The sequence below is a fragment of the Macaca nemestrina genome, chromosome 2 (genome assembly GCF_043159975.1).
Source record: "Macaca nemestrina isolate mMacNem1 chromosome 2, mMacNem.hap1, whole genome shotgun sequence".
Taxonomy (NCBI): Eukaryota; Metazoa; Chordata; class Mammalia; order Primates; family Cercopithecidae; genus Macaca; species Macaca nemestrina.
The window spans coordinates 162,776,394-162,791,551 of NC_092126.1; the positions used below are offsets into that span (position 1 = coordinate 162,776,394).

The 15,158-nt window shown below is 32.5% G+C and overlaps 1 protein-coding gene across 4 annotated transcripts in view; it reads right to left on the bottom strand.

Annotated features, from left to right (window-relative positions):
• LOC105470313 (syntaxin binding protein 5L) overlaps window positions 1-15,158 on the bottom strand; it is a 493,614-nt gene that overhangs the window by 369,429 nt on the left and 109,027 nt on the right. For all 4 annotated transcript variants that reach the window (XM_011722169.2, XM_011722172.2, XM_011722170.2 and 1 more), the window contains exons 4-5: window positions 5,753-5,834; window positions 1,994-2,094 (exon numbers count right to left, since the gene is read on the bottom strand). In XM_011722169.2, coding sequence (XP_011720471.1) covers window positions 1,994-2,094; window positions 5,753-5,834 — 183 coding nt within the window. The remainder of the gene's footprint in view (window positions 1-1,993; window positions 2,095-5,752; window positions 5,835-15,158) is intronic.

Genomic DNA, 15,158 nt, shown 5'->3' on the forward strand with positions numbered 1-15,158 from the left:
ACTCAGATTCATAAAGCAAGTTCTCAGAGACCTACGAAGAGACTTAGATTCCCAACAATAATAGTGGGAGACTTCAACACCCTACTGACGGTTTTTAGATAGACCATCCAGTCAGAAAATTAACAAAGATTTCCAGGATCTAAACTTAACACATGACCAAATGGAACTATTAGACGTCTACAAAATGCTCTACCCATAAGGAACAGAATATACTGTCTTCTCATCTGCACATAGCACATGCTCTAAAATCAACCACACAATTGGACATAAAACAATCCTCAGAAAATCTAAAAAAAATGAAACCAGACCAACCACACTCTCAGGCCATAATGCAATAAAAATAAAAATAAATACTAAGAAAATCACTCAAAACCATACAATTGGATGGAAATTAAACAACCTGGTCCTAACCTTTGGGTAAACAATGAAATTATGGCAGACATCAGGAAATTCTCTGAAACTACTGAGAACCAAGAAAATATATCAGAATCTCTAAGACACAGCTAAAGTAGTGCTAAGAGGAAAGTTTATAGTGCTAAAGGTCCACATCAAAAATTCATAAAATCTCAAATTAGCAACCAAACATTACACCTAGAGAAACTAGAGAAACAATATAAAACAAACCCAAAGCTAGCAAAAGACAAGAAATAACTAAAATCAGAGCTGAAATGAAGGAAACTAAGATGCAAAAAAAAAAAAAACATACAAAAGATCAATGAGTACAAGAGTTGATTTTTTGACATAAGAAATATGATAGACCACTAGCTAAGCTAATAAAGAGAAGAAGAGAGAAGATCCATATAAACAATCATAAGCGCCAAAAAAGACATTACCACCAGCCCCACAGAAATATAAAAAACCCTCAGAGACTGCTATGAACACCTCTATGCACACAGACTAGAAAACCTAAAAGAAATGAATATATTCCTGGAAACATACAAACTCCCAAGATTGAGCTAGGGAGAAATTGAATCCCTGGACAGATCAATAAAGAGTTCCAAAATTAAATCAGTAATAAAAAGCCTACCAACCATAAAGGACCCAGGACAAGAATGATTCACAGCCAAATTCCACCAGATGCATAAAGAATAGCTTGTACCATTCTAACTGAAACTACTCTAAAAAACTGAGGAGGAGGAACTCCTCTCTGACTCATCCTATGAGGCCAGCTTCATCCTGATAACAAAACCTGCAGAAATACAACAAAAAAATCTTCAGGCCAATATCCTTGATGAACACAGATGTAAAAATTCTCAACAAAATACTAGCAAACTGAATCCTGCAGCACATGAAAAAGTTAATCACACTCAAGCAGGCTTTATCCTGGGATGCAAGGTTGGTTTAATAATCACAAATAAATAAATGTGATTTACTATATAAACAGAATTGAAAACAAAAACCACATGACTATCTCAATAGATGCAGAAAAGGCTTCTGGTACAATTTGATGTCCTTCATGTCAAAAACCCTCAACGAACTAGACATTGAAGGAACATATTTCAAAATAACAAGAGCCATCTATGACAAACCCATAGCCAACATCATACTGAATGGGCAAAAGCTGGAAGCATTCCCCTTGAAAACCAAAACAAGACAAGGATACCATCTCTCACCATTCCTAGTTAACATAGTACTGGAAGTCCTAGGCAGAGCAATCATGCAAGAGAAAGAAATAAAAAGCTTGTAAATATTAATAGGAAGAAAGGAAGTCAAACTATCTCTCTTTGAAGATAATATGATTCTATACATAGAAAATCCCATAATCACAGCCCAAAAGTTCCTTAAGCTAATAAACATTGCATTAGTAGGTGACTGGATCTATATCAATTATGCATTTTCTACAAAAAAGAAACCACTATGAAAGTAAGCATAAACATTAAATTATTTCTAGCTGTTGAGATTATGAGGGAAAAAACCTGTCAAGTTAACAGAAACTTCCTCAGGAAATAATTTTGTTGTACATTAAGAAATTGTTTAATCCATAGGTTCTTACCGTTCTCGGTTAAATTTAAGAGAATGGAGAATGGCTGGCCTTTTTTGTCTAAGGTTCCACAAATGAAGTGTATCATCTGAACTTGCACTGACCAAGGCACCCTAGAACAAAAAAAAGATAAAGTAAGTGTGTGATTTACTTAATTAAGGGTTTTTGTGAAGCACAAACAAGCTAATTTACTCAATTTTTTTACTACCTGAAGAGTTACTTGCGTCTATATAACCCAGAAATATCAGGAAGGATAGGTGCATAAACTTCAATCAGGAAGGGTAGGAATGCTGAAAGTAGAAGAGGCAACTGACCCACTGCATTTCGACTGTCAGAAAGACTAGCTTAAGGAATATTTATTTACCAATAGAGAGGATTAATTATTATAGCATCATTATGATCATTAAAGGTTTTTCTTTGGGAAAAAATAGTTTAGGGATGTTTTTGTTTCTACTATTTACACATATACTATATAGCCTTACAGAGAAGCAAATATTCAATGCAGTCTTACAAAATTGAATACAGGTCATATAAAAATTATCCTGTGCAAGAATTTTCTGTATATTTGGAAAGTGTATATTCTTCCTAAAAAGTATATTTGGTATAATTTAATTTGCTTCTTATAGTCTAAGAAGCTTCATCAACAGTAAAGGAAAATATCCATAATAAAAGAAAACATTTCTCCAACTAGAATTTAGTATAACTATAAAATTATACTAAGATTCTTTTTATACAGCACCGCCAAATACAAATGAATCCTATTTCACATACAATAGGATATTTTCTACCTCTTAATGTGGCAGAAAGCATATGGACAGATAATAACTGTTTGTATGACTTTGCTTATATGCTTAAACTACTTATTTACTGGGTTAAATCAGATCATTTAAAAATGTTAGAACTTTTACCATAATGACAGTTGACCAGCTGAAAATGTCGATGCTTATCCATTAATGGATCCTAAATCCAGAGCATTAAATGTGTTCTCTAAGAGTGATCTTTCAGAACCTTGGTTGTCCTGAGATACCTGAAAGGCTTTTTATATTTTCCAAAGTACTTTGTTAGAAGTAATCTCTCATAGTTTACAGTATCAATCACAGATATCCCAATTAGATGCTAGGAAGAACTATATTGAAATCGCTAGCATTTATTTCTTCTTTCTGAATTAGAAGAGAGAAGATAGGAATCTAAATGCCCTTCTGTAACAATTTCTAAGCCAAAAAAATGCTCATGTATCCTATGATGGGTCTCTTCATATTGGGTATGAGTGATTTTAGTCTCAGAGAGGAATGGCTTTATAAAAATAGAAACATAATCAAAGATCATATTCACGAAAATATTTAGAAATTTAAATGATTTGCATATTTGTATCTAATTACCTATATACATGTTCAAAGATGTATATATTGATATGTATATCTTAACATAAACTCAGATAATTTCCTGCCATGAAATAGGAGGTATTCTATACATGCTTTGAGAATTTTTGTGTTTGTTTGCCTGTTTTATTTGTATACTGTACATATGCTTCCTATAAACCAACTAGAAATCTATTAGGATTCCTTGAAAGCATTTGATGAGCTACAATTGATTTTTTTGAGATACAGTATACTGGTCTCATTTCCCAGAGAGGTGGAAGTTCACCTGAGATAGGGTGAGGATAGAACATGATATGTAACAACAATAAAACATGCTCTACAAGAGATAGTTACATGCTATACAGAAGATATAACATGCCAAAGGCAAAATGGAATTGAAGTAGCATATATTCAATAATATCTTAGTGTAATACCTAAATAATTCTAGTGAGGAACGCAGTAATATTTTTTTTTTTTTTTTTTTTTTTTTGAGATGGAGTCTTGCTCTGTTGCCAGGCTGGAGTGCAGTGGTGCAATCTTAGCTCACTGCAACCTCTGCCTCCCAGGTTCAAGCAATTCTCCTGCCTCAGCATCCCGAGTACCTGGGACAACAGGCGTGTGCCATCATGCCCAGCTAATTTTTGTATTTTTAGTAGAGACAGGGTTTTGCCATTTTGGCCCAGATGGTCTTGATCTCTTAACCTCGTAATCCACCTGCCTCAGTTTCCCAAAGTTCTAGGATTACAAGCGTCAGCCACTGCGCCCAGCCAGCATTCTTAATTCTGTGATAAAACTGAGATGTGACTTATCATTGGAGGGAAGTGAACGATACCACTAAGCCTAACAGCACCAACAGAGACAGATATGTGAAAGTAAGCACATCAGCAGAGTGTCCAGGTTCATTTATAAAAACAAAGTGAACCTACCAAAAGCACTATAAAGATCTGTGAAAATATTTAAAACTAAGAATAGAAAAACCAGTCAGGTCAGAAACTGGGAAGTTGGGAAAAGATACAGAAACTTTGTGTGAGGTACATAGGGCGAGTAGTTCAGGATAAATGATGTGAACAAGGCAAGGAGGTTGAAGGCTTGTCTTTATTTATTCTTAGTTATGTACCACAGGGGCAAACTTAGGACCTGGAAGACAAATCTCAAAGGATCAGATCCAATACAAATCACATGGAAACAAATTATGCCTGTAAGTGTATATCCATGCAGAAGGCAAACAGCTGAGATCCCTCAACAAGGAACTACAGAGTAGCACTGAGACCTCAAGAAGCCTGACATTCTAGATAATAATGAGCAGTTATTACAACGAAATATTTTTCAAATGTTTTCTTTACCTTTCTTTCTCATTTCAGTACCCCACAGCAAGTGTGCCTACATTTGAAATATGCTAGGTTCGTCAATAAAGAGGATCTCACAGTCTTCTGAGAAAGATTTTGAGCCAAGAGAAGTGAAAAGTGAGCATTTGCCAATATCTTTCTTGCCTCGGGTTATCTCTGATATGAAGTTCTATGAGACATTTTACCCACATTTACAATGTAAGTTCTTAGGAAGATATACAGATAAAGATATATGCAAATATATGCAGACACTGAATGAAAGATCATTGTCATGCCGTGAAAAAATAACCAAACTTTTTTTTCTGAGGCACTGAATTCAATTTTCTAAGTGCCTGCATTTGGCATGGCACAAACTTTTAAAGCATTTTTGCATTGACTGGCTCACTTAATATAAAATAAGCTCTAGAAGACTCTAATTTCCACTATAAAAATCTGATTCAAGAAAGCCTCAAGTAGCCTTCTACTAATGTAATATCTGCAACCTCTCTGAGCTTCATAAATACATATTTTGTTTTCAGAGAGTTCCTTATCACCATAATTTTATAAAAATGTAGATAAAGTAGAGAGCTAATTCCCATAATAGCTATGGACACAAAATAAATACAAATGCATATCTATTCCAACAGATGCATTTGGAGATATATACAGATAAAAGGGCCAATATGTATATAAGCAAAAAGATCATTTCAGGGAAGATAAAGATCAAATATGAAGTTAGGCCTTGGTTAAAAAATTTAAGTTGGTGGGAAGTGAGTGGATAGAAAAACAAATTAGTGGCCAGTGAAGCAATCAAAGGACATTAGGATTTTTTTAAAAATTTAAATAATTAAACTAAATTATGCTATATAGTAACAATAACAGAATATGATATATACAATCTTTTTTCTTTAGAATTTAATAAATAAACCAATACAGGAGTACAGTCTTTTGTGAAAAATGTAATCAGAAGTAATATTGAGTGCATATATATTTAAGCATTTAGAATCACAGTATTTAAAAATTACATTAACTGATTCACTGTGTAGTGGGGGAGTGTGTGATTTAAGTAGTCAAAAAATAATCCTTACCTCATTGATCAAAAATTGGAGCTGTAGGACAGCTGCGCCACTTTCATGTTGGCAATAGCAATCAACACCAGGTCTCCCGAGTCTAATATAATAAAAGTCAAGGATTCTAACATTTAATTAGCACCAATATTAATGAGTAAAGAAACTAACTTATTTAGCATCAGATGTTTTGCTTTTTAGTTTCCCTTATTTTTATAAATAGTTGAAAAATCTTACTCTTAGTAGATGTAAGTTAAATTGTATAGCTCAGATGTTTAATACTCCAACAATTTGAAAAATAGAATGACAGTAAGGAATTTGAAAGACAGCAGCTTTTTCCATGGAGTTAAAAAAGAATTGGGAATCCAGATACACCTCATTTCATTTAAGATATTTTAATTGATTAAACACTTTTTTCACTAAAATAAATTCAAAATGAGTCAATAATTTGACATAATTAAATCATAAGATGAGTTTAAAAAGACACAGGTAAATATGTTGATAATCTTGACATATAAAAAATCTTCTAAGCATAATTTAAAACCCAGAGATCATAAAGAAATTGATTGACATAGTTGACTAAATAAAAGTATAAAATATCTACATAGAAAAACATGACAAATAAGGTAAAAAAACAAGAAAACTAGAAAATAAATAGTAACAAGTCATCTACACTATACTACATAACATATAGGGAAGAGAGAGAGAGAAAAAAAGGAAGGAGGAGGAATGGAGGTTAAAAAAAGGAATGAGAAAACACCATATAACAAAATTTACTTACATATTCTATACCAAATGATCTGATACATACGTATATTTACTTATCATTTGTTTGCTTGCATAAAGATATAAATTAGATGAGAGTCTCCACTTATGGTCATAATGAGGAATGTGGGCCAGATCTACTCACTACCTAAAACAATTAAAAATCTTACCAAATTTATGTAACAAATTTTAAGACACTACACATCAGGTAGGAAATGACAATGATCCCCGAAAGAAAGAAAATATATAAGGCGAGGCTTATGATAGCCCCAGTTTACTGCCTAGAGAGAATTTCAAGACTCCAGCACAAGGAGGGGGAACCCAGATAAAATCTAGCAGGCCTACTGAGTAAGGAGACAGAACTAACAGTCTAGGGAGGCCAGGGACAACTAGAGTTCATAGGGTTGAGTAGCAAAGAAGAAAATGTGACACAAAAAAGAGCTCTAGAGATTTGCAGAAGGGTCCTCCTCAAATCTTTAGCTAAGTACTAATGAAGGAATAAGTTTGAGAAAACTACCTGAGACTGAGGAAAGAACAAACCAAGAAGAAAAAGCATACTTCTTGAAAAAGAAATCAAGAAAACAAACCGAAAGCAAAGTTTATATTGAGGCAAGAATGTTTCATGTTCCTACCAGCAAAAGTGCAAGCCCTCAGAATTCACATGCAAAGTACTCAGAGAATATTACCTCAGTATGAGGAAAAATTCCTCCCTAAGATAAAGACTGCTCTGGTTCTGCTTACCAATACTTAAAACCAGGTTACAAAAGGATCAAACTATTCCACATAACTTAACTGCATACTAAACAAAGATCAAGGATAATTATACAAATACAAAAAACTTTAGCACTCAAAAAGGTAAAATTCAAGAGTTATGCCATTCAATGCAGAGAACTAAAAAATATAACTTGTAACAAGGAGAAATATCAGTAGAAAGAGACCCAGAAATAAAACAGGATAGAAATAATAGACAGAGATAGTAAAACATTTATTATACTACACTGCATATGTTGAAGAAGGTAGAGAGGAGATTGAGCATGTTAAGTAGATACACAGAAGATAGATCTATCTATCCATCCATCTACCTACCTATCTCAAATAGAATATCTAGAGATTAAAAAAAATACATTGAAGATTAGTGAACTTGAAAATAAGTCAAGAAAAACTATCCAAAATATAACACAGAGAAAAAAATAACTGAGGCATAGAGAAAGAACAGCACACCAATGAACTGCGGATCACTGTCAAATGGCCTAATAAGTTGTAATTTGAGTAATAAAAAAGAGAAAGAGGAGGGAGAGAAGAGATAAAATATTTTTTAAAATAATGACCAAAATTAAATTGTGTTCAAAAATGAAACTGAAATAAAGACACTTTTCAGACACACAAACCTGAAATAACTCATCCTGAAAAGACCTGCACTAAAAGGAATGTTAAAGAGGGTCTTCAGGCAAAAGGGAAATGATATCAAATAGTATCTGGATATACAAAAAGGAATAAAGAACATTTCAAATGATAAATATATGGGTAAATATAAAATATAAGTTATCTTTAAAAGATAATTTACTGTTTAAAGCAAAAATAATAATAGTACATTTGTGGTTTATAGCATATGTAGAAGTAAAATGATGTTAACAATATCACAAAAGCCAATAGTAGGAGAAATAGAAACTTTACTATTGTACCATTCATAAAGTAGTATAACATTAATTGAAGGTAAACTTTGATAAGGTACAGCTGTACACTATTAATATAAATCATAAGGCAATCACCAAGATTATTATAGCTAAATTAGCCAACAAAGGAGACAAAATGAAATCATTAAAAAGTTTAACAAAAATCAGGCAGAACATTGTTGGGGGAAACTAAGAACTAGCAAGATAAATAGAAAACAAAGAGCAAGATGGTAGGTTTATACCCAACCATACCAATACCACACTAAACGCAAACAGGGTAAACACCCCATTTAAAATGCAGTGATTGTCAGAGAAGACAAAAATGCAAGACCTAAGTATGTGCTTTGAACACAAACCTCCTTTAAATATATACAAATAGGTTAAAAGTTAAAACATGGAAAATTATACACCATGCTAACATTAATCAAGATACAGGTGGAAAGATATATTAATATACAGTAAAGTTGATTTCAGAACACAGAACATTACCAGGGTTAAAGGTGGTCACTTCATAATAATAAGTGGGTCAAATTATTTTTAAAAAACATAAAAATCCTAAATTATACACCTAATTACAGAGCTTAAAATACATGATACAAAAATGATAGAACCACAAAGAGAAACAGATGAATTCACAATTACAGTTGGAGTTTTTAACACCTCTTTCTCGATAACTAACATAAGACAAAATCAGTAAAAATTAAGAAGACATAAATAAAAGACTATCAACCAACTTGACCCAATTGGCATTTATAAAACACACAACCCGAAAAGAGCAGAATACGTATATTTTTGAAGTATAAAAGAAACAATTACTAAGAGATAAAATATTTCGAACTATAAAACAAGCATAAAAACATTTGAAAGTATTGAAATCATAAAGAGTATAGTTTCTGACCATAATTGAATTAGAAATTAATAACATCCAGAAAACTCTCCAAATGTTTGAAAATTAAATTACAAACTACTAAATAAACATTGATTTAAAAAACCATAAGAGTAATTAGATAATAATTTAACACACTAATAAAAATATAACATACCAAAGGTGTGAGATGCAGCTAAAGCAGCACTTTGAGAAAAATTTACAGCCTTTGCTACCTATATTAGCAAAGAAAAATATCTTGAATTATGTAAGCTTTCATATTAAGAAGCTAGAAAAAGAAGAGCAAATTAATATCAAAACCAGAAAAAAAGGAGAACAATAATAAAGATGATCAGATAAATCAGTAAAATAGAAACAGATTAACGATTAAAAAAAGAGTGAAGCCAAAAGCTGGTTTGAAAAATTCAATGAAATTAATAAACCTTCAGCCAGAGTGATCAAGGTAAAAAGAAATAACACACATTTCCTTTATAAGGAAAGGAATATTACCAAAAAAACTTTAGAAATTAAAAAGACAACAAACAAATATTATTTACAAAATTATGCCAATAAATTTGACAATCTAAATGAAATGGATAAATTTCCAGAAAGACACAAATTACCCAAGGAGAAGCAGGAAATTTAACAGCACTATACAAATTAATGAAACTAAACAAATTAATTCTAATTAAAATTATTTCCTCAAAGAAAACTCCAGGTCAAGATACCATTACTTATAAAATAAAATCTATGATACATTTAGAGGAAAAAATAATGCCAATTCTATAAAATTCCTGCAGAAAAATTGAGAGGAGGAAAGATTTTCTGACTCATTCTATAAAAATACTTTTACTCTAATACCACATCATGACAAACGATATCATAAAACAAGAAAACTTCAGACTAATATCTCTCATGAATATAGATTCAAAAAATACCAATCAAAAAAGTTGGCAAATTGAATACAACAACATATAAAAAGCCTATAGTGCTTCATAAGGCCAAGGCAGGAGGATCACTTGAGGCCAGGATTTCAAGACCAGCCTGGGCAACATAGCAAGACCCCATCTCTACAAAACTTTAAAAAATAATAAAATTAGCTGGGTTCAATGGCACATACCTGTGGTCCCAGATAATAAGGACAGTGAGGCAAGAAGATTAAGTCCAGGAGTTTAAGGTTATGGTGAGCTCTGATCACACCTCTGCACTCCCATCTGGATGACAGAGTAGAACCTTTCAAAAAAAAAGAAAAAAAGAAAGAAAAAAAAAGCCACCAGGTGTGGTGGCTCACTCCTGGAATCCCAATACTTTGGGAAGCCAAAGCAGAATGATTGCTTGAAGCCAGGAGTTCAAGACCAGCCTGGCCAACATAGTGAGACCCCATCTCTACAAATAAGATTTTTGAAAAATTAGCTGTGCATGATGATGTATGCCCGTAGTCCCAGCTACTCAGCAGGCTTAGATGGGAGAATTGCTTGAACCCAGGAATTTGAGGCTTCAGTGAGCTATGACCATGCCACTGAACTCGAGTCTGGGTGACAGAGAAAGACCTCATCTCTAGAAAATATATATATTTTAAAAATGTTTAAAGAATTATATAATATAACCAGTGGGATTTATGCCAGGAATGCAATGTTGGTTGAACATTTTAAAAATCGATCAATGTAAGTCATCCTATCAACTGAAAACAAAACCAATCATTTTGATAGATACAGAAAAAGCATTTGACAAAATTTAAGATGCTTTCATAATAAAATCTCCCAGCAAACTAGGAAAAGTGAACTTCCTCAATCTGATTAAGTGCATTTAAGGAAAATTTGTACATTATTCTTAACAGCAAGAGGAACGATACTTTCTACCTAGGATATGAATAAAGCAAGAATCATCTATCATTATTTCTATTTACTATCATGCTAGATACTAGAAGTACTATCAAGTACATTAAGGTGAGAAAAATAAATAAAAAGCATGCCGGCTGGAAAGGAAGACAACTCTATTTGTAGAAAACATAAAATTTATATAGGAAAACAACAAGAAAGCCATAAAATATTACTGAAACAAATAAATGACAAGGTTGTAGAACCCAAAATCAATTTTTTTTTTTTTAAGATGGAGTCTCACTCATGTTGCCCAGGCTGGAGTATAGTAACACAATATCAGCTTACTGCAACCTCTGCCTCCTGAGTTCAAGCGATTCTCCTGCCTCAGCCTCCCAAGTAAGTGGGATTACAGGAGCCCACCACTATGCCCAGCTAATCTTTATAGTTTTAGTAGAGATGGGATTTCACCATGTTGGCTAGGCTGGTCTCAAACTCCTGACCTCAAGTGATCTGCCCATATCAGCCTCCCAAAGTGCTGGGATTACAGTTGTGAGCCACCATGTCCAGCCCCCAAATTTTTAAATCAATTGTAATTCTATCTACTAGCAAAGACCAATTATATATTAAGAAAAATTCATTTAAAATAGCATCAAGAAATACTTTGGAATAAGTTTAACAAAAGATGTTTTAAGACCTGTTCACTGAAAGCTATAAAATATTACAAAGAGAAATTAAAGACCAAAACAAATGAAGATGTTCAAGATTCAATATTGTTAAAATGGCAACTTTCCTTAAATTCATCTAGATTCATTAAAATGACCATACATTCCAAAGCAATCTACAGATTCAGTGCAATTTCTATCAAAATACTAATGTCATTTTTCACAGAATTAGAAAAAAACTCTTAAAATTCATATGGAACAAACAAAAGTGCCAGAATAGCCAAAGCAATCTTAAGCAGAAAGAACAAAGCTGAAGACATAACATTGCCTGACCTCACATTATACTACAAAGCTACAGTAACCCAAACAGCATGATATTGATATAAAAATAGACACATATATCAATAGAACAGAATCGAGAACCCAGAAATAAAGCCACATTGTCTACATCCAACTGATACTTGATAAAGTAATGAAAACATACACTGGGAAAAGGACATTCTTTTCAATAAACGGTGCTGGGAAAATTGGATTGCCATATGCAGAAACATGAAACTGGACCCCTATCTCTCACTATATACAAAAACCAACTCAAGATGGAGTAAAGACTTAAATGTATGACCTCAAACTATAGAACTACTAGAAGAAAACTTGGGAAAACTCTTCTGGACATTGGCCTAGGCAAAGGATTCATTATTAAGACCTCAAAAGCAAAAGCAACAAAAACAAAAATAGACAAGTGGGGTTGAATTAAAATAAAACCTTCGGACAGCAAAGGAAACAATGAACAGAGTGAACAGCCAACCTGCAGAATGGGAGAAAATATGCACAAACTATACTGTGGACTGATAACCAAAACCTACAAGGAACTCAAACAACTCAACAACAGTAAAACAAATAACCCCATTAAAAAACAGGCAAAGGACATGAACAGGCATTTTTTCCAAAAAAGAAGACCTATAAATTGCCAGCAAGTATATAAAAAATGCTCTACAACACTATTCATTAGAGAAATACAAATTAAAACCACAATGAGATATCTTCTTATGTCAGAATGACTATTATTTAAAAGCCAAAAAATAACAGAAGTTGGCAAGGATGTGGAGAAAAGGCAACACTTATACATTGTTGGTGGGAATATAAACTAGTACAAACTCTATGGAAAATAGTATGGATATTTTTCAAAGAAGTAAAAATATAACTACTATTCAATCCAGCAATCCCACTATTAGGTATCTACCCAAAGGAGAAGAAATCATTATACCAAAAAGATAACTGCACTTATAAGTTTATTGCAGCACTATTCACAATAGCAGATATGTGGAATCAATCTAAGTGTCCATTAATGGATGATTCAATAAAGAAAATGTGAGCTAGATAGGTACATAGACAGATGGATGGATAGATAGATGATATAGGTACAGCTATATAGAGAGATATATAGTGGAATACTATTCAGCCATGAAAAATGAAATCATATCTTTTGCAGCAACATGAACGGAATTAGAGGCTGTTAAGTTAGGTCAACTCAGAAACTGTCAAATATTACAGTCTCACTTACAGATGGGAGTTAAATAACGTGTGCACATGGACATAAAGTGTGAAATAATAGACATCGGACACTCAGAAGGGTGAGAGGGAGGAGGATGAGGGATGAGAAATTACTTGATAGGTATAATGTATATTATTTGGGTAATGGTTACGCTAAGAACTCAGAATTCACCGCTATGTAGTATATTCATGCAACAAAACTGCACTTGTACCCCTTAAATGTATATAAATTTAAGAAAAAAAAAAAACAAAGAAACCAATGGTTTCTGTCTTGTTTATATTACTAACCTCCATTTGCTACCTAGAGAGTGGTATTTTATAGACACTCATTTTAAAATAATATCCAAAGCCTAGTTTCCTAGTGCTATTTTAGTAGTTACTATCCAAAAGACCTGCATAGAATCAATTTTTTAAAACATAGAAATGGCATGAGAAAATACTATTTTTAATAAGAGTTAAAATATTTCAAGATCTTTTAAGTATTTCTTAAAGCAGTAATTTATTAATCAGTTTAATTCATGTTTTCACAGTCTGATACTTTTCAGTGGTGACATTTAGTTTATATAATTATAACAAATGTTCATAAAACTCAAAGTGTATAATTTTATATAAAACACTATAATTTATCTTTCAATTATTAAAAAAGGTTCTTAGTTACAAGAATATGTAACAGTTAATGCTAAAATTACAAATACACTTACAGATTACTTGGTAATATATTGGTTTAACACCAAGTGAGTAAACATACCATAAAAATCACATGAATTTATTACCTAGTGGCTAATAAAGTCACAAATAACAACTTTCTAGTAGCTAAATTCAATTATCACTTTTCAATCTTTATCTAATTTGATCCCTATTGGAAAATTTGACTTTATAATCCAACCTTTCTACGTGATACATTCTTCTTCCTTTGGCTTTTTATAGTAACAAGACTCTCCAATTTCTTTCTTTCTGGCCATCACTTCTCAAGTTCCCTTGGGAAATTATTTTTCTCTACTTCTTATATATTTTCCTACATTCTTTTCTAGACCTACTTCTTTTCATACCTTACTCACTCCTCCTGGGACATCTCAGCTTTCAATTACCATTATATGTTTATGATTCCCAAAGCTTTATCTGCAGCTCAGAATTCTTCCCCAAATTTCAGAAAATGCATCTAAATACCTAGTAGATTACTCTACTTGCATGTATCACAAAAATCTTATATTTAGCATGTAACAAACTGGTTATATTTCCTACCAAAGCCTGCTTTGCTTTTTCTGTATCCTATCTCAGTGAGTGGCAAAATCATCCACTAAGATGGTCAGGCCTATAATCCATTATTCTATTCCAAATTCAACATATTATGTTAGTCAGTTCTACTTTTAAGTATCTCTTGAGTACATCTATTTTTGCCCATTCTTAATGCTACTATCAAATCTTGCACATTGCAACTCCTTAACTGGTCTCCTTGTGTAGTGGTTAATTTTATGTCCATTTAGGTACCCAGTTTTTGACCAAACACCAGTCTAAATCTTGCTATTAAGATACTTTTTATGTGATTAATATTTAAATCAGCAAACACTGAGTACAGCAGGTTTCCCTTCATAATATGGATGGGCCTTCTGTTGAAGGAATGGCATTTCCACAATGAAAATCTCCTGCCATGAAAATAATATCCAAATTCTTTATGGGGTTTTAATCATGTGGTTTATGGGGTGTTTCATGAACTGGTTGCTGCTTATCTTTCAGCCTTTTCCTTCTCTGAGTAATTCTTACATGCAATAAAGATACAGTGGGAGAAGAGATCATAATTTGTTTAAAGAGTGTCAATACAATCTACATTAGGTCAATTCTATAGCATGGTTTGCGATGTTGTTCTTGGAAGCCTGTTTGAACTCATTTTTCCAACTCTCCCAGTTAGTTACCCAATATCCTTTTAATAAACTCCCTAGGACTTAAAGTATAATAAAAATAAAAATAAATAAATAAATAAATGAATAAAATAAAAAATAAATAAAAATTAAAAAAATAAACTCCCTTTCTTTCTTGGGGAAAGGGGAGCTATTGCTTTATTTGATCAAGTTTAAAAAGCCACTGAGTTTTCCT